The following is a 22,107-nucleotide window of genomic DNA, read 5'->3' on the forward strand; positions in this document are numbered from 1 at the left end:
ATTTAGCAGACACCTTTATCCAAAGCGACTTACAACAAATACATTTGTTTAAGTAAGTGAATCATCTATCCAGTCACCATAAGACAAAGTAATCAATGCTCACACCAGGGGCCATTGGCAGTCGTAATGCCAGAAGCCTTTTTTTGTTTGTTTATCTTGATTCAGAGCATTTCAATTGAGACCAATTTCTGGCCTATTATATTGTATGTCTTTGTCCTTGATGGAGAGGAACAGGAAGAGAACACCACACCTCTCAATCATGTCCTGGAGGTGGTTGCCTTCTTGGGGAGGCTGCAGTGGGTGTGCATATCCATCCAACATACTGTAAATCTGTTTAACTTGTTAGAACATATTGTCACGATACTGTCAAGATACTGATAATGTTCTGAGATGAAGAAAATGATATCCCATGCCGACAGAATGATGACTCACTCGAATTATTATTATTATTTCCCAAGGATGTAATTGAGAGCTGTTACAGTGAGCTGTTACACAGCAGATATGATCCATGGGACTTGACAGCAAGCTATGGCAGAGTCCTCGCTCCAGACTTCCCTCATTCACTGCCTACTGAGCAGGAAGCCATAAAGGTCCATTAAAAGGCCATGGCTGGCCTCCGCAACGCAGTGTGAATGCAGAGCAGCAGTGGACTCAAGGTCTATGTAGCAATAATGAGCAGCAGTTGATCTTCACTGGCTGACAGGCGGGATGGGGTCAAACCACCTGACCTGCTGTGAACAGTTGAGAGCAGATACAGCCAAGTTCTCAACAGCCAGACTGACATACAGTAGATCCAATAAGAACAAGTCATTATCAAGACCGTTTGGCCACAAGGACATCGATTGCAATGTGCAATTCATCCATATTGCCACTAATCCGTGTAGTGTTGCTAAGCCTACAGTATTGCCACTGTGAGGAGGAATCAATAATATCAACTTGATGATAATACTGTGGCACAGAGTCTCTGTACTGTGTACCCAGCTGGCCCGAACAGCTTGCTGAGGATGACAGTTTATTGCCTGTCTGTGTTGAGTCCCCGCACTCTGCATGAGCACACCCCGGATAGGAGAACATCATTCATGCTGTGGTGGCTACCGTAAAGGCCGCAGCCACGTCCCTGCAGCCTCGCAGAAACCTCCCAGATCACAGAACAATCAATACGAACCCATCTCACCCTTCAGCTCTGTTTGTAGGCACTTCTCATGTAACAAATAGTCTCAGAAAAGTCAATATCAATGGAACGCTGACTGAACCTTGCTGTGCTCCAGACAAACAGCTAGAAACGATGACCTATCTCTAGAAAGAGATACCATAAGTAAATTACTATTAAACTAAAGGGTGCTCAGACTTCCTGAGAAGACGCTGTTAAATTTAGGCCATGTTACTCAGGAATATTGTTGAGCTGACCTGAGGCCAACAGCTATCTGCAGCAGTAAAAGGCAGCCAACACTGCATCACACTGCTGACCAACCACTGTGCTGTCCAACTTTTACAACAGTTGGATGACAGAGAGAGAGAGAGAGAGAAAGAAAGAGAGAGAGAGAGAGAGAGAGAAAGAGAGAGAGAGAGGGAGAAAGAAATAGAGAGAAAGAGAAAGAGAGAGAGAGAGAAAGACAGAGAAAGAGAAAGAGAGAGAGAGAGAGTGAGAGAGAGAGAGAGAGAGAAAGACAGAGAAAGAGAAAGAGAGAGAGAGAGAGAGAGTGAGAGAGAGAGAGAGAGAGAGAGAGAGAGAGACAGAGAGAGAGAGAGAGAGACAGAGAGACAGAGAGAGAGAGAGAGGGAGAGAGCACCAAAAGGCATCCAAACTGGCTGTTATTGGACTCCACATTGGTGTGAATTGTCACCGCCTCAACGATGTCCGGTTCCTTACAGTACAGTATGTGATGTCATAGGACACCGGGAGGCACTCGCTGTGCAGATGGAGAGCTGCAACAACAACAGGATGTCTTGTAGCAGGCATTAGCCTAGTAGGCCAGCTGATGAAATGATAGCAGTGGAGCACGTCAGCCTGCCACAAGAGAGTGCATGGATATGGATGTAGGGGCTGGAATACATGAACTACCGTAAAACCATGTTTTCCCACACCGGGCCTCCTCTTGTGAGAGGTTTCGGTTCAGCTCCCTGTGCAGCAACATTCCCCGTGCAGCTCAGAGACATCCGGGTTCCACTGAGGACAGCACTGGGAAGGAAATTCCCATTGGATCTTAGACAAATGGCCCCTCGAATGGAGTCTCTGAGGAGCTGTGTTTCTAAGGTTGCGATTGCGCTCACCTTCCTCAACGCCCTGCCATACCACACTCTCTTCCTAAGACAGTGGTGTCTTTTACAGTACAGTGCACCCTGAGTAATCTGTTCAGTTATGATACGGGTTAATGCTTCACAGCTTTCCCCACCATGCATATGCTTACAATACAAACTAGCAGTAAAAGCCCTATTTCAATAAGCAATACTGCCAGTGTAATGTGATAGCAGAGAAGATGTTATCCAACCACAAACAGTGCTGTATATACCAACACAATGACTTAATACAACAAATGTTGGCTGATATCATCTTACGGCGGAATGTTACTTAATGGAGAGGCTTTGTGTCATCATACTAGTCACCCAGTAGATGAAATGATAGGGATGGAGATAGAGACCCAGATAACACTTCAATGAAATACAACCAATACCGAGCTGAACAGAGATAAAAGCCACTTTGCTAAGACTGCACTAAGAGCAGCAATGTGATTTTAGGTGGTGAGCGTCCCTGAGCCTGAGGACACCTACAACTACACACAGAGCTAAATAGCCAGAGCTATGTATACCGCGCAAGAAACCACAAGAGATAGGCCATCTGAGGGCTGGATTGACCTACAACAACTAGGGTAAGAGGCAGAGCTTGACACACAGTAGTTCACACAGACCTTCATCGACACTGAGCCGTCTCTCCCCCTCCTCCAGGAGAAGCGTAGTCACTCTCTCACTCCCTCCATCACCCAGCCAGCGCTTCCGTGTCTCCGTAAGAGGAACAAGCCGGTTCCCTGCTGCTAATGTTGACGGTGTGACTCCTCCTCTACTCCATTCTATCCCAAAAGTAAGTGCAGCAGGACAGGACGCTGTGGACTACCCACTGCGTCGGGTCAAGGGGTGGGAGTTGAACCACCGTCACTGTCCCAACCAAACGTGACTCAGCACTACTGTGTGCTAACACCCCCCCCCCCCCCCCCGCCTCTCTGTAGATCTCTCTATCCCTCTCTCACGCATGCACTCACCATTGCACTTTGCACACAGACACTTCCGCACACACAGACAGACACCTGCCCACACACACTCACACACTCACACACTCACACACTCACACACTCACACACTCATTGTTCCCACCTCAGTGCTGCAGCCTGTTTTGGACGTGGAGATGGAAGCAAATTCAGAAACGTTCAAGTCTGTCCCACCTCGTCTGCATTATGCTTTCCCAAGCCTCTGTTGCCTGTGTGGACGTATCGGGGACCCGAGCCCACTGAGCACTTCTCTGATCCTCATTCCTGAGTGAAAACCCTAAGCCAATGCAGCACATTTGAATCGTGACTTTGGCTCTGGCTGCAGAACTGCCTCTGTCTCGTGAGCTGCAGTCGGAGCGGAGGGTCTGTGGTCAGTTGATCGTTGTGAACAGCTGCTGAAGTCAGTGGAGAGGCAAAGAGCTGATGACACACCTGGGTTTAAGGTGCAGAGGCATAAAAAAGGGGTATTTTAAAAGAGCAATGCTAGCTCAGGCCAGCTAATCTGCTCAATGTGCCAGAAAAACAGCTGAGGTGTGTGTGTGTGTGTGTGCAGTGTGTGTGTGTGTGTGTGCGTGTGCGTGTGCGTGTGTGTGTGCGTGTGTTGCTGGGGTTCTCCTGTCCTGATGCTGAAATTATTTAGCCCAACAAACCAAATGCTAAACGTCGCCTTGACTGACCTAACTAAACCTGCAAAGCAAACTGTTAAAAAATGAACTGCTTTTATCTTCCATTAACTCACAGTTCTGACAAATCATTTTCTGGGGGAATCATTTTCAAGCATATTGTTTCAGAGTGCAAACATTTCAAATCTGTCTGTATGCTATCCATTACCTGTATCCCTGACCAACAGCAGTGTCACTGTGAATGACTCTGTACCACATCCATTAGAGGGCAAAATCTGGGTCATGGTCCAAAACAATCAAGCCAGAAAATGGCAGATTCCATTATGAAGGCCAACCGGAGAGAAAGGCAGTGCAGGTTATTGTTCTGATAGCACAGAGACAAACTGGACCGGTTTTCATGAGCAACACACAAACATCATCATATGATGTATTACTTGCATTGTCTGAAATCTATACAGTACATACACTCACCGGACACTTTATTAGGAACACCTGTACACCTTCTCATGGTGGAGGTGGTGTAATGGTGTGGGGAATGTGTTCTTGGCACACTTTGGGTCCGTTAATACCAATCAATCATCGCTTGAATGCCACAGTCTATTTGAGTATTGTTGCTGACCTTCATGGCCACAATTTACCCATCTTCTAATGGCTACTTCCAGCATGATAATGCACCATGTCACAAAGCAAAAGTCGTCTCAAACTGGTTTCATGAACATGACAATGAGTTCAGTGTTCTTCAGTGGCCTTCATAGTCACCGGATCTGAATCCAATAGAACACCTTGGGGATGTGGTAGAACGAGAGATTCACAGCTTGAAAGTGCACCTGAAAAATCTGCAGGAATTGCGTGATGCAATCATGTCCTCATGGACCAGAATCTCAAAGGAATGTTTCCAACATCTTGTGGAATCAACGCCACGAAGAACTGAGGCTATTTTGAGGCCCTATCCAGTATTAGCATAGTGTTCCTAATAAAGTGCTCAGTCAGTGTACGACAGGAGCAGTACAAAGGCATACTGCACCCAAAGAAAGGCATTGCTCCTATGACTCCATACTGTATTCTGTACCTGGCATTTTGAAACAGTTGAGGAAGCCAGTAAAACCTTCAGTCAGATCCAGACGAATTACCTGCTGTCAGTGGGCAGATGAGACCAGGAGAAAAAGCCCTGCTGGAAAATGAACCATAAATAGTGTGAACTGGAATTGACACCACCACCTCGCCAGCCTGTCAACTGCCAGTCACTGGGATAAAAGACCGTCTCTGAGGAAGATGGGTAATTACCATGAATAAAACAATAACATCTTCAGAGTTGCTGTTCCTGTGCTTGACTGCGCAGACAGCAATCGGTGTGTTGTCAGACAAGCTTTTCCCCCCTGCCACTGTTTGTTTGTGTGAGAAAGGCTCGGGCTGGGAAAACAGGGATGGCATTTCCCCTATCATCAGCGCCTTCGCCGAAGCCCACAGCGTGCGGAATATGCATGAGCTTTTACATAACTCTACGCCACGTCTCCTCATGGCCGAGATACGCTAATGATACAACCGCTGAGGTGCAGTCAAAAAGAAGAGACATCTTTTTTTGCAATGAATATATTAATAAAATTAACAAAGGTGAGGAGTGAAGAATATCACAAAGGACTGTTCAGGATCGGCTTATCCTGAACCTGAAACGATGATTCTTATGATCTGTACTGCAAGTCACAGCATTTTATATCTCATTGAAATTGGATTTGAAAAAAAAAAAAAGAAATCCCCCCCCAAAATCATTCTTCCCACTGCATCTTCTGAGTTTACCCCAGTGGAGTATTAACCAGGCAGTAAACCCCCTGCTGAGATGAAAGGAGGGCATGCTGTCAAATCAGGATCTGCCACTCCCACCAGACAGGCTGCTGCTGACGGGGTCGGAAGGCCCACTAATTGAAATGAAAGGAGTGCTTTTCCATCACACTCACCAAAACCACTCCTGGGGTGGTTTCTGACACTGCTCACTTCTCACAGGTCAAAGAAAAGCCTTTCTATAATCCTGCAGGATTAAAGCGCTGAGATGAAGGATGCCTTATCGAAGCAGAGGAGCGTCAGAGGCTTGAACACACGACGCATGAGTACCGTCAAACATAGAAGCTTGAGATTAAGATTGTACAGGATGCTCATCAGCTCCTTTTATGGGCATGCCTTTGAACATATTGAGCCAAAGCATTTATTTCTTCTTCTTCTATGGGTGGAGGGGAGGCTGGTGGAGGTAGAGATCAGAGATAAGGAATGGTATCAAACAGACGTGTATTACAATGAGCCCGTGCTCCGATCTCTACCTCCACCATCCTCCCCTGCTGAAAGGCAGTTATGAAGCTGTTGTGAATGTATTTTTTGTTCAGTTTTCTATCCATACGAAGGTTGGTATAGTCTAGGTCTAAACAGTGATGGTCATCAGACGCCTCCATCTGTCCACAGAGACGGGGGTAAGAGGGGGAGTCCTAGAGAGACCCAGCGTGGAGGAAGGTGGCTGCAACACAATCTGCTGCCCACCTGCTCTCACAAAACTACCGTCACACACACACACACACGCACATGCACACGACACGCACCCACACACACACACACACACACACACACACACACACACACACACACACACACACACACACACACACACACACACACACACACACACACACACACACACACACAGACTAACGAAGCATAGGTGCTGAGAGGACCTTTCTGGCCGAGGCAGTATCCCTGCTCTCAGCTCCTTACTGAAGACTGAATGAGCCGTAACGTGTGGAGGGATCACTGCACAAACTGGCCCTGTTCAACAAACCGAACACCTGCTTCCTGTCTGACTGCACATGCTCAGTAGGCCCCACGAGGAGCAGTGTGTCTACCCTGCTTACTGTTTTGACTATACCATTGATAATTAGGGCCAGTCTGGCAATTGAAATAGCTCATTTTATGGCAAAACCGGTGCCATAAATTAGGGGGCTACCCATACAGACATCTAGATGTATCTTTTGGAGACAACAGTAAGATCTAACCTTGTCTATTTCTACCTTGTCATAATATGCTTCCCTTGAAAGATTTCCGCTTTCTGTCAGTGATGTCCTAATCGTATTTGCCAGACATAAAGACATACCCTCTATCAAATTATGACACATCATTAAAAGGGCACTTGCAAACAATCTCATTATAATGACACACACAAACGAGACCCGCCTAGTGTCGCTTTTGACATAAGAAAGCATTTATCACCCATGTAAATGATGGATGCAACTAAGTGCAACTGGGTGTTAAAACCCACAAATCACAGGCTTCTCCCCAGGCTCCTGGGCTGTCAGAGAGCATCTCTGTGATTGGAGCACAGAGTCTCACAGTTTAGCACGAGACCCGAGTAAGACGCAAGGCAGAGGACTCAATCGCTTGACTCAGGACAAAAGCTTAATCCAAAAGAATAATCGTTCCAGAAAAAGGGTTCGGTACACAGGTAGACAATTCGTAGAGAGGCAGATATCCAAAAAAGGGCAAGGCAAGGTATGGTACACGGGTAGTCAGTCAAACAGGAGGCGGATAATCTAACAGGGAAAAGGCAAAAGGCAAACTCTGAAAAACGAACAAAGATCAAAAACCAGGAAGACAAGGAATCACTAATATAATCGCTGGGACGTATTTACAATAAGGCGCAAAGACGAACTGGCAATGAAACAGGGGAGACACACAGACTAAATACACAGGGAATGATGATGAGGAACCAGTGAATCCAATCAGGGCGGGGTAGACGATCACACAGGCGGGAAACACACAAGGGCAGGTAGTGAAGTGTCTGGAATGAGAGATAAGGTGAGAGACACAAAAATAAACAGGGAACAATAAATGAATAAGTGAATAACATGAAACACAGACAAACAAACTAACGAACAAGATGATGTTGTAGAGGAAGAATCTACAGGAGTGTGCTGTCGTTGTGATGTTCGCCACACAGAATAAGTGGTTGTCAAGGATCACTCCAAGGTTCTTGGCTGTCTGGAAGGAGGTCACAGTAGAGTTCTCTACTATGATTGAGAAGTCTTGGAGAGGGCAGGCTTTCTCCGGGAGGAAGAGCAGCTCAGTCTTGTTAAGGTTGAGCTTGAGGTGGTGGGCTGACATCCAAGCGGACTTGTCTGCAAGACACGCAGAGACACGTGTTGCCACCTGTGAGTCGGAAGGGGGGAAAGAGAGAAAGAGTTGAGTGTCATCTGCGTAGCAGCGGTAGGAGAAACCATGTGAGGAAATTACAGAGCCATGAGTGCCCTTGCTGCCTCTCGACTGGGGGTTGTATGATTGAACATTTTGCATAGAGAATTAGTGAAAACCTCCAGGGAATGGCAGACTGACGAATCCCTTGCCCGCTTAATCATAGCCCAGGCCTCTGCTCCGCCGGTGAGGTGGGTGATGATGCAAGCTACCATGGCTCGTTCCGACTGGAATGACGATGCCTCTAGCTCAAGGCGGAGCCCACACTGTACCAGAAATGCCTGACAGCTGTCAGAGTCCCCGGAGACCCGCTCGGGTCTGGAGAGGTGAAGAGCCAGTGCCGGCGGTGTGACCAAGGAAGCAGGAGCAGGATCATGGGTCGGAACTGGCGGCGGGACGGGAAGAGAAGGGACAAGAGTCTCGATGACCGCAGTCAGCCACTGGATCTGGTTGGCTGGCTGGCAAACCTGACCGCTGATGAAAGCCTGGAAGCCCTCATGTCGCTCTGACAGCCCACTCACTCCCAGGCAGATTGAGGTGAGTTGTTCGTCATGGCGGAGAATCCGTCTCTCCTGGGTCTGAAGCACAGTGCGCAGCGAGTCAGAGTTGGCTGAGTCCATTGTTGGCCGGGTCGTACTGTAACGACCGTAGACCAAGGCAGAGGACTCAATCACACGACTCGGGATAAAAGCTTAATCCAAAAGAATAATCCTTTAATTCCATAAAAAGGGTTTGGTACACAGGTAGACAATTCGTAGAGAGGGTAGAAAGGGGTAGGCAAGGCAGGGTATAGTACACGGGGTAGTCAGTCAAACAGGATAATCCCAACGAGGAAAAGGAGGGGTAGACGATCACAGAGGCGGGAAACACACAAGGGCAGGTAGTGAAGTGTCTGGAACGAGAGATAAGGTGAGAGACACAAAAATAAACAGGGAACAATAAATGAATAACATGAAAGACAGACAAACAAACTAACAGAAAAGACGAGAGGTAACAAGCATGGCCCTGCGCACAGTCACTAGAGAGGGGCTGACCGGTGCAGGCAGGGTTAAGGGTCAGTGTCATCCCTCAGGCGGACGGGGGTTATTCTTGACACAACTACATCTTTGAAGAAACGGCATAGGGAGGAAGCCAGGAAGTTTGAGTGTGAGGACAGGGTATTTTGTATCTTTATGATGATTAATAGTTCAGAAGAGAAAGCCTGCGTAGCTGTTTGGTATGCTTATGGTAATGCACTTTGCTGTTTTGTATGTCGGTTCAACATCCTAGTTCTGAGTTACATTGTGTGGGAGGCTTCCCTGTAGACCCCTGCTGAATGGCAGGAAACCTCACAGCAGGCGCTGATGAGGCTCACTGTGATGGTAAGGGAAGCAAGGGAAGGGGAAGGGAAGCAGGCAAAAGCAAAGGAATATTAGCACTTGTTAATAACTATTATTAATACTGTACAGTGTTTGTGTTATTGTGTGTTTTTTAAATGATTTTTCATCGGTGAAAAGAGGTACTTGTTTGAAATGTTTTCTGCCACATGCTCACATGAGCTCTTTGAACATTTAACTGGAGGATATGAGTCACAGTAATCTCCCATTTGATGCAATATGACACACACACACACACACACACACACACACACACACACACACACACACACACACACACACACACACACACACACACACACACAGCACAGCACGTCACATCACAGAAACTTTAGAGGGTGGGGAGAGATCCTCTGCTGATTGCTCATCAGAACAGACTGTAGCTTCCTGTGAAATATGTTAATCTGTTCATAGCTCAACCAGTTCCTCTCAGATTTCATTACTGTTCAAAGCCACACTGGACTCTCCCTGCAGGATGGACTCTCCCTCCCTGGCTGGCACAGAGTGGACAAGCAAATCACACCATTGTTGTCCCTTTATTTGAACCTGATGTTTAAAGAGCTGTCCAGTGCATTGTGGTGCTGAAAACACAGAAAGTAAACATCTCCCTGTAGAAATATGATGGATGGGGACTTAATCTCTCACACTTTTCAAAAATTAGTAATTTAATTTCATGTGACTCTCTACCTCCTCAAAAGACAAGTAAACTCAGAAACATGAGGCAGTCAGAATCAGTCCAACAACCAGGCGATTCAAAATGCTGTTGTAGAGATATCCACTTTCAATCTCAACCAAGACTACTGAAATATTCATGCTTCTGTTGCTTGGAAATGACAATAACCACATTCATTTGCTCCTTTTCCATGGGAGACTTGGTTCCATTCACATTCCATTCACAATCCCACATAACCATGACAGGCAAAGTCTGCACTGGGCAAAACCAGGTCAGTGGGATAGCAGCTCCCAGTAATTCACAAAATTCACTTCAGATCAGCCAAGGCCATTGCCCACGTATTCATCTGAGATGTTTCTGAAAAAATCATGAATGTCTCAAATGCAGCGATAATTAGAACCTTAGAACACGGCAGAGGTGCTATCTAATTAACCATAAACACTAATCCTCATGATCACAGTAATTTACTAATCAAGATTCCATATACTCCGTTCTTACCCCTAAATAGGCACACTGCACCTTCGTTAGAACTAGAGAAATTCAATATTTTTTTCCAATGTGTCTGACAAGGTTGTTCTCCATTAGAATCACAAGGAGGAACAATACAACTTATTTTCCCTGCAAATGGTGCATTTCCACTGGTATCCAAAACATGAACATGTCAGAGGAAAAATATGAGGCAGATAACTGGTCATTCACTGAAAAGTCACAAGCCAATTACTGATCTGGCATTTCAAAGGCCAGTTTCTTTAAAAGCTAATCTCACAATGTCAAGAAGATTAGCACACTGGTGTTCTCTGCAGGGAGGTCTGGGTATGTTGGATAATGAGGAGATTCATGTTAGTCAAAATCATAGAGAACACATTTGATTCAGGCATGAGATTAGAATGATAAGAGGTAGAACTGCATATACAGTACTGCATACTGGCACTGCATACTGGCACTGCATACTGACACTGCATACTGACACTGCATACTGACACTGCATACTGAACACAATAGCACATGTGAATTACATGTGAATTACATGTGAATTATATCTGTACAGTAAAAACAAACCACACAGCGTGTCTATTTCATAGAGCACATAAAGCAGCGACATGATGATGTCGATGACGGCTTCTAAATGTCCACAAAGTGAGGATCCGTAGCAAATGGTGACAAATGGGGACAGCGTGGCAAATGATTCAACAGGTTCACAGGTCTACTTCCTCATCTTCACACAGAACACAGGCTTCTATACAACCGCAACACAGTGAGAGAGTTTGGGACTTATCTTGACCTGGCTTTGGGATTTTCTTTATTAGGTGGATGAGAGACAAGATCACTCCTCTTTTTTTTTGTTTTACATCAATAACTAATAGCCTGCAGAAAATGTGGCACATGAAGTAGTAGGCTACACCATGTACAAAGACTATGTTGCTTTTGAGTCTGATAACGTTTGGACGTTTTTTTGGAATACTGCTATGGTCTCAAATCACATACAAATATCAATGTATGATGCTGTTTTTTACCTATTAGGTATGCCTATAAACGAATATCCAGTCTATGGACACTAGGGTGAGTAAATACCGCGCACTGGATGGGCACTAATAAGACAATGGTTTTGAGGGGTGTGTTTGTCAAGATATAAATCTCTGCCACGTACCGTTAGTGTCGCTCTCACCGACGGATCGGAGAACAATAACCATAAATGTACCTGATAGCCTCTATCGAAACAAGCAAAACATCTCAATTGCGCACATTTAATACAACCATAATATCAATGAATAAACCAAGTCATCTAAGGCAGGAGTGGTCCACAACAGTCACCACAAGTTCTTTAAATTAACCAAAACTAATACTATACATCGTGTTGGTTGCAGACTCAAATCTTCTTCATGTTAAGCATCATCAAGCCTTTAAATTCAAGGAAACGTGGATTCTCCTGGCATGTAAGACGCGTTTCGCATTCTCGTGTGCTTCCCGTGGTTTTTTCTAGCTGTTTACTGCAACGCCATCAAAACACAATCAATCCGCCCACTTTTATAAAGCGGTGTAACTTCATTAAAATGTGCCTGTTGTCACTCAATAACAAAAAAAAAGCATACACATGTTTAAATATCTGATAATAACATGGATAGGGTTGAAATTCCCTTTGTGCGCCTCACCTTTCAAAGACTCCTTATCGCTGATGTCCGGAAGGGATGATGCTGCTTATTTTTGCATCAGCACCAAGACACAAGATGAACTCCCACCTGCTCAGGGGCCGTCGTCTCGAAAATGCAGCCTAACACCTGCTTTAAAAGGGAACGTCGTTCAGCTCAGGCAGAACGAAGGTCGTTTTATCCCTTGGCTGTATTATAAATGAAAGCATATCACTGGTAGTCTACATAAATGGCCCACTTTTTATTAATACCTAAATGATAGATAGCCAATATGCAATGGCGGATCCATGAAACATGTTTTTAAGAGCTATGTAACAGTGGTTTTATAATGTGAAGGTTGGGGCTATCCCTGAATAGCCTATATCGGCTGTATGTTTTGCAAATGTTCATATGTGAACACGACTTTGTTTGTAATACATAGATAGAAAGACCCTAAAGAGGTTGAATACATGGGTTGAATAATTGAAAGAACATCGCCACCTGCTGGAAATATCTTCCTAACAAACTGAATCTTGACAAAATACATGTAGCAGGCTATGAAAACCAGAGTCAGATATCCCAGATATATTGATCATACAATGTATTAAAACAACATTTAGAAGTGATATTGATTGAAACATGAGAAATTAGTGGAGATGGTGACTCTTGACAAGCAATTGTCCAGATTTCCCAGGACAACAAAGCCTTCGACAGCACACATACCCATCTCCTGATTGCCGCATCCACACCAACAGGCGGTGCTAGACAATCCAGAAATATCGCAGCTGGGAAGCAGCATCATATAGGCTCGGCTGTCGTCCTGACAGCGCAGGACCTCTTCCTTTTTAATGACTTATTCATTGCCAGTGCCCTCGTGCAGGAGGATTGTGCGCAGGTGCTGAAAGGGCAGCTCCTCCGCGTCAAAGGCAGGTAGGCTACCACGTATCAGGCTTGGACATCAGTAGACTAGTCTGCGTCTGTCAGGGCAAAATGTTTTACTATTCTGTTGCCTATTCAGGTTGTCTCTGTTGTGAGTAACACATTGCCGATACGGACATCATTGTGTTCTCTCCGAATTTCCATTCATCAAGGCTACAGTGAAATAATGTTCATTAGCATTGACATAATGTGTCTGTGCCTTGAATATCACTGACTGAACAACGCGTTCTATGACCTACTGAAAACGCAGCTAATGTCACATTATTTGATCATTTATAATTCAATATGGTAACCTACTTAGGCTATGATTTCACGTCAGATTCAGGAATTGCAAATGCCTTTTGTCGAGAGGGTCACGATGTAGGACATGAACACATGGGAACCTTCGAGCGTCTAATCCACTGAGAATTAAATAAGGTACACTGTTGTAGTATTCTACTAAATCCGCTTGTTTTAGCCTGCGTCGGGTCAAAGGTGGATTACGAATATCATGTCGAATATCATGAAGAGATTTCACAGATCCAGATAAATAGGCTAGCTAATTGTGGAGTGCCAACTGTTAATTTCGGCAAGATACTCACTATAATTCTGTTAAGGCCTAATCCAAATCCTACCTTTTAGCCTGATTTGTGTGTCAATTGAGCCTTATAATAATCACATTTATAACCTTTTCCCTATAGAGCTGTCGGCTCACTGTTTTATTATAGAGATTTCCAAAATGTGATCTGTATAGGCTATATGCTATCGAAAGTTGGCTTTCCCTTGTGGCTACACCAGCATTCAATAGACCGAGGAGCTGTCCTTTCAGCACCCTAGGCCCACGGTACTGGGCTACCGTAAATTAATTAATTGAATTAATTAATTGTCTCCCACGATGAAATGACTGTGGGGAGTGTGGATCGGTCTCCGTCCGTTCGTATGTTCGTATGTAACGCGATATCTCAGACAACAATTTTAACGAAATTATATTTTGAAGAGTATAGCAAACAACTGAAATTCCAAAAAAGGACACTGATTGGTATGGGGGACAACATGTTCACTGTAGACTTGTTTATAACGTGTGAGTGCGTATTATTGCTTTATTGACACATGTCTCGACTCCCACAGGCATGTTGATCAGGATGTTGAAACTGAGACTCCTCAACGCTGTCGCACCAGCGTACTTTTTCACAGCAACCACCGTGACTTTCATTCTGCACTTCTGCTTGTTCATTCCAACAATTTTCCAGAGCCAAGGGATTTCACTGTGGGCGTCAACTGTGCTTCACACCGCCGTTTTCTTATACTTGATGCTAAACGCGCTGGGGAACTATATAATGACTATAAAGTATCCCTCCGAGAGTGCGAATGAGACCATGATTCCTATGTGTTCGCCGGACTGCTCCGACAAAATAGACGCGCACTACCTCCTCAACGGTCGCCACTTCTGCAAGCTCTGTAAGAAAGTCATCCTCAGGCGGGACCACCACTGTTTTTTCACGGGAAATTGTATTGGCAACAAAAACATGCGTTACTTCATCATGTTCTGCATCTACACGTCATGCACTTGTCTCTACTCTTTGGTACTTGGTGTGGCCTTTCTGACAGTGGAATACTCCATCTCCTTTGAGAACCCGTTGACTTTCATGACCCTCCTTCCACTCTCCACTGGCTACTTCTTCCTAGGTGAGTTTCACACTCAAATCAGACGGTAAGGTTATACATGTTCTTATTCACAGATCAGTATGTAAAAGAGGGCACAATGTGCAGCAGTGATATACTGTCATTTCATATGACCCAAAGTGTTATTCCCCCACCACCATCCCCTCCCCTTCTCCCCAGGAGCGATCTCCGGCCTGCAGTTCTTCCTGGTGCTGATGCTGTATGTGTGGCTGGGCATTGGGCTGGTGTGTGCAGGGTTCTGCTGTCAGCAGGTGCTGCTGGTGGCACGGGGCCAGACCTGGTGCCAGATGCAGCGTGGAAAGCTGGTGGAGAGCCGCAGCTCCTGGAGGACCAATATGAGTGACGTGTTTGGCTCCCGCTGGGCGCTGGGGCTCTTCCTACCTGTGCAGACTGTGGAGGCCTGTTTAGGAGACATGGCCACCCATAATGACTGAGGGTCTGCAGAGGACCCCAACAACCTGCACCCCGACATCAGCCACTCCCCCCCGGTTCACACGTTCGTTATGCTTTCTTGTCCTGTCCCCCGGATACTTGTACATTAAGACAGATATGGGAATTAAGGGGGGCACAGAACAAATATTGATTCGTGAGGTCCGTGATAGGTCCCTATTCTAAGCTCTTTGTTTTACGGTAGCTCACACACAAGATGAGCTCCACATACAGTAGGCATAGATCACTCATACACGCTGGAGTTACCATCGGTGAGATTATACTGAACACCGACACACATTCTCTGAAGGACAGGAGCTGAGCAATCTGAAAACCTTTTTGAGCGTGGAATACGGGTAGCTGTTAAAAGCAATTGAAGCAGTGGAACACAGTATGCCATTGTTTAAGACAACTGGAGATCAAATAGTTACACGCACTGTGTACAGTATATCCACACTTCATTCACCGTAAGTGCATGCTTACCTTTCCTGTGCATATTCTGTCGTGATTCATAGCTAAATAGTGGTTTTATCCCAAAATGTGATAAATGTGATTATTTGCATTTGAGGTATTCTGAGATTCAGAGTTATTACAAGCTGTACTTACAGTATGCACAGGTATGATACTACAAGCAATTAGATATCCAGGAAAATGGTTATTGAAATCTCCCCTGCTACAGTAGTGAAAATGACAGTGTAACAGCAAAGCAGATTTTGCAACGTCATAACTTAAGCTTTAGGCAGGGTTAATTGTTTGCCCATCACCAACAAAATGTCTGTTTAATCTGTTTGTTTTCTAATTCTCAAGCATCCACTTTATTACTGTCCCATGGTCTGAGACAGTAGGTAACTCACTGAAATACATTGCACAACCTGCCAGGCTGACAACTGTATTGGGAGAACGGGACACTTTATAGCACAACACAATTTTAACTGAAATATGATTAAATATTTTCTACAAACTTGAAAAAAAATCAACAACATAAAGAAATGAAATAAAGAAGAAAAAAACATTTAATTTAATTTAAATAATTGTAGTTATTTTAAAATATATCTTCTAAGGTCATTATCTGAAAACGGAAATGTTTCCAGATTATAGGTACCTTGCACTGTATGTCTTCCCTGGATACTGTAGAAACTGTAGATCATCCATCTCTCTCTGTAAAAGGGGTGAGGCTTAGGAGTATTGATCTGTGCCAAAATATACCGTACTGTACCTGTCTTATACTTACCAATGACCCCAAAGACGATGAACCATGAGACAATAGGACCTGACATTTAGCTTCAATATTTAACATTGTTCAAGAGGCACACCATTTACCACCCCCATTGACAATGTAAGTTGGCTATTGTATATTCCTGGTAGACACAGTATATGGTTCAATTTTAGCAAGAGGAAATAATTTGTCTTATTGAAAACCCTGCTTTGTATTGTAGAACTATTTTGTCTATGTAATACCAATAAAAGTATTCAAGAGTGGTATTTCATGTATGGAATCTCACAATGACCCAACACAATACAAACCAACAAACAATTTCTTATCAACTTAGTTTATTGAGCAACCATGTCAATGTTTGTTAAAAGAAAGTGCAAAAAAGTGCACTTTAGCAAATGATTGGAAAAACAACAGCCTACCATTGCACTTTTATTAAAAGCCACAGTATCCACAGACGCTGCGCAGCTGTTCTTTAGTCAAAGCTAACGAAGCAAAGCCTGCTTACTGCGGTCTCTTTTTAATACCATATCAATACTTTTCCAAGCTGCGTTATTGCTGATATCTTGCAAAACACTATACAGTAAGACATAGCTTATCCCTATATTGCTTACTACTGGGGATCCAACCGTTTGACAGTTTTACCTAAATCATGATAGTGCAACATTGATGATTTATGTATCAGTATCCACATCACCTGTAACTCACACCTATAAGTTACAATACAAACAAACATATATTGTATTGTATTTATTGTTTAGTATTATTTTTGTTTTGAAGCACTTTGTGACATTTGTCTATGTAAGAAGCGCTAGACAAATAAACTTGATGAATTGATTCATATAAGTTGACCTAAAGATATCACCAAATGCTATACAAAAAGCTATATTCTAACATATAGACAAACAGTAAAAAATGTCTGTAACTAAGACTATTTCAATAACACTGGGTAAAGAAATGTTAAAAAAAAAAAAACGACAACTAGTTTGACCAGAAGTCCAGTTTAGCAGGACAGCTGCAGTGGTTTAGCGGTATACTCTACATACAAAACACCATGGTAACGATAAATACGTCATTGAGACGTTGTTTCTACATTGGACATCTGCGTAAAGCAATATGTCTGTTCTTCATCGTCGTGATACTTAAAATGAGCGTCACACGCTAAATTTTGGGTGTTGGATCGTGATATTGATGTCCTAAAACGCTGGGATTATCCTCTCTTCCAACTGTGGTCTTTGTCAAATGTATTTCGGAACATATGATAAGGTAAGCCAAAAAAGGGAATAGTCGATTATGAAAATGAATAATTGATAAATTTTTCATCAATTGGAAAAATCGTTGCAGCCCTATACTGCATAATTCCAAGAACATAATATATGATTGATTTTTTGGAGAGATTTTCTCTTCTTGTAAACAGTTTACAAACAAAGAGCATTGTACAGGCAAAATTAAATAACTGCCAAATATACAAAGAAAGCGAAATAAAAGAATAAAATAAGAAGATCTTCATGTATATGCAACTTACATTCAAGCATACAAGAAACACATTACAGTAATATTGCTTTGAACCTAAAATAAGTAATTCATAGGAAAGTGCCAATTTTTTTGAAAAAAAATATTATCCATACAATTTCATCAATTGTAATATATCAAGCAGAATCTAAGGGCCTACCACTATATTTGTTTTTTAGAAACAAAGTCTACAGTTGCAGAAAGGTAGACAGCCGACAACACATCAGCAGACGGACTGCAATTAAAGCAAAACAAAGGAAAAACTACTAACTATAAGATATAGCCTACTGTAACAAAATTGTTTATCTAATAGACCAGTTATTTTTTGAGAAAGAAAAATCAACTCAATGTTATTCTTCATTAACCTTTATGTATCCTTAGCAAACAGCTATGCTGATTTAGGGGTGCAAGCACCAATATCACAAAGATTGGTAACAGACATTTTGTTCCTGCCAAATCTGAGTGCAAAAATTAAGCCAGCAGCCAGTGGTGCGCGTGCATCTCACCACAACAGGCTTATATCTAATTAAATGTCATGTTGTATATAATTATATATAAGGAGTACAAACTATTGTGCTATTATGTGTTCCGGCACTTCAAAACTTTATAGTTTTAATTTCACAGGCATTTAATTTAGCTTCTTAATATGTCAGCATATAAGATGCACTGTTAGCATACATTTGATTGAACATTGACAACTCACTACTTGCTTAACTTACTTTAAGTGTTCTTAATGTTGTTTTAACTAGAAGGCCTGTTCGAAATAAATAACACCAACTTCAACAGCAACAATAAGGCCTTCATTGTGTTTGATTTAGACAGTTATAATGTAAACACTATAGCAACAGCCCTCTGAAGCATCACAATGAGCAGGGCTCTATAGTCAACTGACAAATACTGAGGTGACTACAATTAAAATTAGCCCATACGTACAGGTGACAATATGCTACATTATTGTCACATTTTATTAGATCTCAAGTAAGAACTATTAAGAGCTCTTCCCAATTGCTCCTCATTGGTTTCAGTTTTTAAAGCGAATTCAAATTTAAAAACAAATTTCCTTTCAAGAGTATTAAGTTGATGTTATCTGAAATATAGACCAACTTTATCTGTTGGGTCACAATTCAAATGCAGCTCTAGCCAGGTTTGAGCCAAGCCAACATTTTTCCACAATATGCCCATATAAAAGTCAACACTTTACTTATACAGATAGGCCCTGCATGTGCGGTTACATTGAATGCATCACCTTTACTGATTAATTTAGAAGCCTAGCCCTAAGGCGAGTGGGTGCTTGCCGTTCCGAAATAGCAGAGGCAACCTGTTTCAGGACAGAACACTGATTATAGGCAAGGGTTTGAAATAAAGGGTGCACTTCCATTACTCCAGTTTCATAGCAGGTGTTATGTCGCTGTGGGCCTCCTTCCTCTTGTGTCTCAAACCAGAACACCCAGGGGCTCCATCACCTGACACTGCCCCTCCTGGGCCCCTGTAGAGACAGTGCCCTGCAGGGCCAGCTGGAGCCTAGTCCACACCTGCGGGTCTCCGCTGCCCAAGGCCTCCACGAACAGATCTGTCTGCCGCTGGAGCTGCTGCAGCTGGCCCTGGCTGCGCTGGTTCTGGCGGATCAGCTCCTTGGTGCGCAGAGTGATGCCCAGCAGGCCAGAATTGTTGAGGACGTTGTAGGTGTTGCAGAAGCGGTTGAGTTTGACGTGATCCATGGAGAGTATGTCTTCACAGCCGTCGTCGTCGTCGTCGTCGTCGTCCACCTGGTAACCGCTCGCCTCCGACACCGTCCCAACCTCGCCGGGGAGCGGAGCTCTGGCCTCAGTGCCCACAGAGCGGGGCTTGTCTAGCGGCTGAGGCACAAACTGCTCCTGTGGGTTTGCCAGCTGCGCTTGGGTGATTGTAGCCTCTGCGCTGGACACTGTATTAAGGGGTGTTTTAGGACCCGGCAGGGGGCTGGGGGAGCTGTACAGCTTATGGCCATGGTGGTGACGGCGGTGGCGTCTGCCATACCCTGGTGTTGAACTCCCCCTCTCAGTGGACGAGAACCCCTGCCTCCTGGCGGAGCTCTTCCCAGGGTGAGGGGCGATTTTGGGGTAAGATTTGAGGATGGGCAGGTAGTCCTGTGGTTGTCGGTGATTGTCAGGGGCACTCTTTGGAGAGATGTTATTGCCATTGGGAACCATGGGCTGGAGAAGGACCACCTGGGACTGAGGGATCATCTCCAAGGATGAAGGGAAGCCCCAAGGCTTTACTGCTGGGACCACTGGGTTTGGCTAGGGAAGAAAAATCACATCACAGCATCATGAATACCATCTCACTAACTCCATAATACACAGATGGAATGTAAAAAGGTCCTAATTTGAAAGACTTCAAATCAACATGCTGTGGGGTGATGTTACCCCATCCACAATACAGCAATTAAACACATCCATCAGACTACAAGGCAAAGCTTAGCAGAGGATTACAGCGAACCCGAGAACACACGACTGTCAGGAAATCACAGGGAGTGGCTAAAAGAGTCTGCCCTGGGTGGAGGCCAGAGGTACTATGGTAGCGTACCGTACCTGCTTCAAGACAATATTGTTCATAATGATCATGGGAGAGAGGCCTGGGTAGGATCCTCCCATCACAGCCATCTGAGGACTGGCCTGTGAGTCCTGGCCTACGATCGCCACTGTCATCCCCATGTCCTCGTTGTCCGTCAGGTCCACCGCACTCAGGTACCCAGAGCTCGCGTCTGGGGAGGAAAGTAGAGAGCCAGAATCTGTTACGGTTGTTAACAGGCAGCAGGTGCAGAGTGTAATATGTCTGGTGTCTTCTTTCTCTAACAAGGCCGTGTAAACGAGACATTTAGAATAGTTCCCAAGGGCAACAGCAGAGACAACAGTTTGAGATGTTAATGCCACAGCACTTTCTAGAGCTTTTGGACATGGGAACCATCAACCTTATAACCTTGTCCCAGGAGCGGGAGGGTCTGGTGAGCAAGATTATCGCCCTCAAAGCGAGAACGTGTGTGTGTGTGTGTGTGTGTGTGTGTGTGTGTGTAAAGGAGTGAGAGACACACCTGAGAAACCTGAATCTCTCTCGGATTCAGACTTGGATGCTCTCAGGTTGTTTGCCATGGTGGACGGAGGTCTCCTGTGACTCCCTGGTTTGCTGAAGCTGCTCATCTCTGCACTCTCTGAACGGATAAAGGTGGAGGGCCTTTCCAGTCAAATCGCCTGCATCTCAACGAGGCTTTGTCTTCATGGGGAGAAAAAACAGCTAGTTACACACTAGAATTCTATCACGAGAAAGGAACATCAAATGTGAAAAGGCTACACATTATCTATTTTAGCTGGCTCCGGATTGCAGTTGGTTAGCTGAGCTGACGTACGTTAACCTTATTCACTGACTTGACATTCTGCGATCAACAACCTCTCGCTAGTTCGCTAGCTAGAATGCAGCGGCCCACGTCTAGACTGGCTGACCCGAGGTCATGCAGTTAGATAAGAGCAGCTAGCTAGGCGGTGCTAGCGTTAGGTCGGTCCCCTGCAGCGACACCAGAACACGGTGCAGTACACGGGACTGAGTCAGGGTCTGACCGAGCATGGCCCGCGATATCACGAGATCATACACAAATCAAAGATATATAGTTGTTTACTTGCATTGGGCGTTGACTCCTCTTGAATTGTCGCCAAAACGTTGTTGTCGCAACTGTCAAACCGGAATGTGTTCAAGTTACAAGCTAAGACGAAAGAAAACAATAACAAATTTCAACTTCGTACACACCAGCTGGTGTACAGATCTACGGCTCGTTTTTTTACTTTACGGCGTGGGCAGGCGTTGCTGAGGGAACGGCGACTACGTCATTCGATGCATACTTTTTCGAGTGTTCTAGAACTTGATACATTTGATAAAATCAGAGATGGCTTTGAAAAACATCACTAGGTTGAAAGAACCTCATGTCATGAATCTCTTCTTCCAAACAAGGCATATCTTATAAACCTACAGTACAGGGTCTTATAGTGCACATTTTAATGTTTGCCTATTTATCTCTCATAGGCATTATCATACATAAGATA

The 22,107-nt window shown here is 44.3% G+C and overlaps 2 protein-coding genes across 2 annotated transcripts; one reads left to right on the top strand and one right to left on the bottom strand.

Annotated features, from left to right (window-relative positions):
* Nucleotides 1-14,330: 14,330 nt before the first annotated feature.
* zdhhc22 (zDHHC palmitoyltransferase 22) lies at nt 14,331-15,317 on the top strand (the record flags this gene model as incomplete). The annotated part of the gene is made up of 2 exons (XM_083683474.1): nt 14,331-14,886; nt 15,043-15,317. The coding sequence occupies 2 exons, from the start codon at nt 14,331-14,333 to the stop codon at nt 15,315-15,317; spliced, it is 831 nt and encodes a 276-aa protein (XP_083539600.1).
* A 1,540-nt stretch (nt 15,318-16,857) lies between these two features.
* On the bottom strand, nt 16,858-21,725 carry cipca (CLOCK-interacting pacemaker a). Its single transcript, XM_083683335.1, has 4 exons — nt 21,687-21,725; nt 21,108-21,286; nt 20,608-20,780; nt 16,858-20,316 (listed from the first exon to the last, which is right to left on the bottom strand). Exons 2-4 carry the CDS (start codon nt 21,211-21,213, stop codon nt 19,471-19,473), a joined length of 1,125 nt encoding a protein of 374 aa, XP_083539461.1. The 5' UTR covers nt 21,214-21,286; nt 21,687-21,725; the 3' UTR covers nt 16,858-19,470.
* Between the last annotated feature and the right edge of the window lie 382 nt (nt 21,726-22,107).

This window comes from Argentina silus (genome assembly GCF_951799395.1).
Source record: "Argentina silus genome assembly, chromosome: 13".
In the NCBI taxonomy this organism is placed as follows: Eukaryota; Metazoa; Chordata; class Actinopteri; order Argentiniformes; family Argentinidae; genus Argentina; species Argentina silus.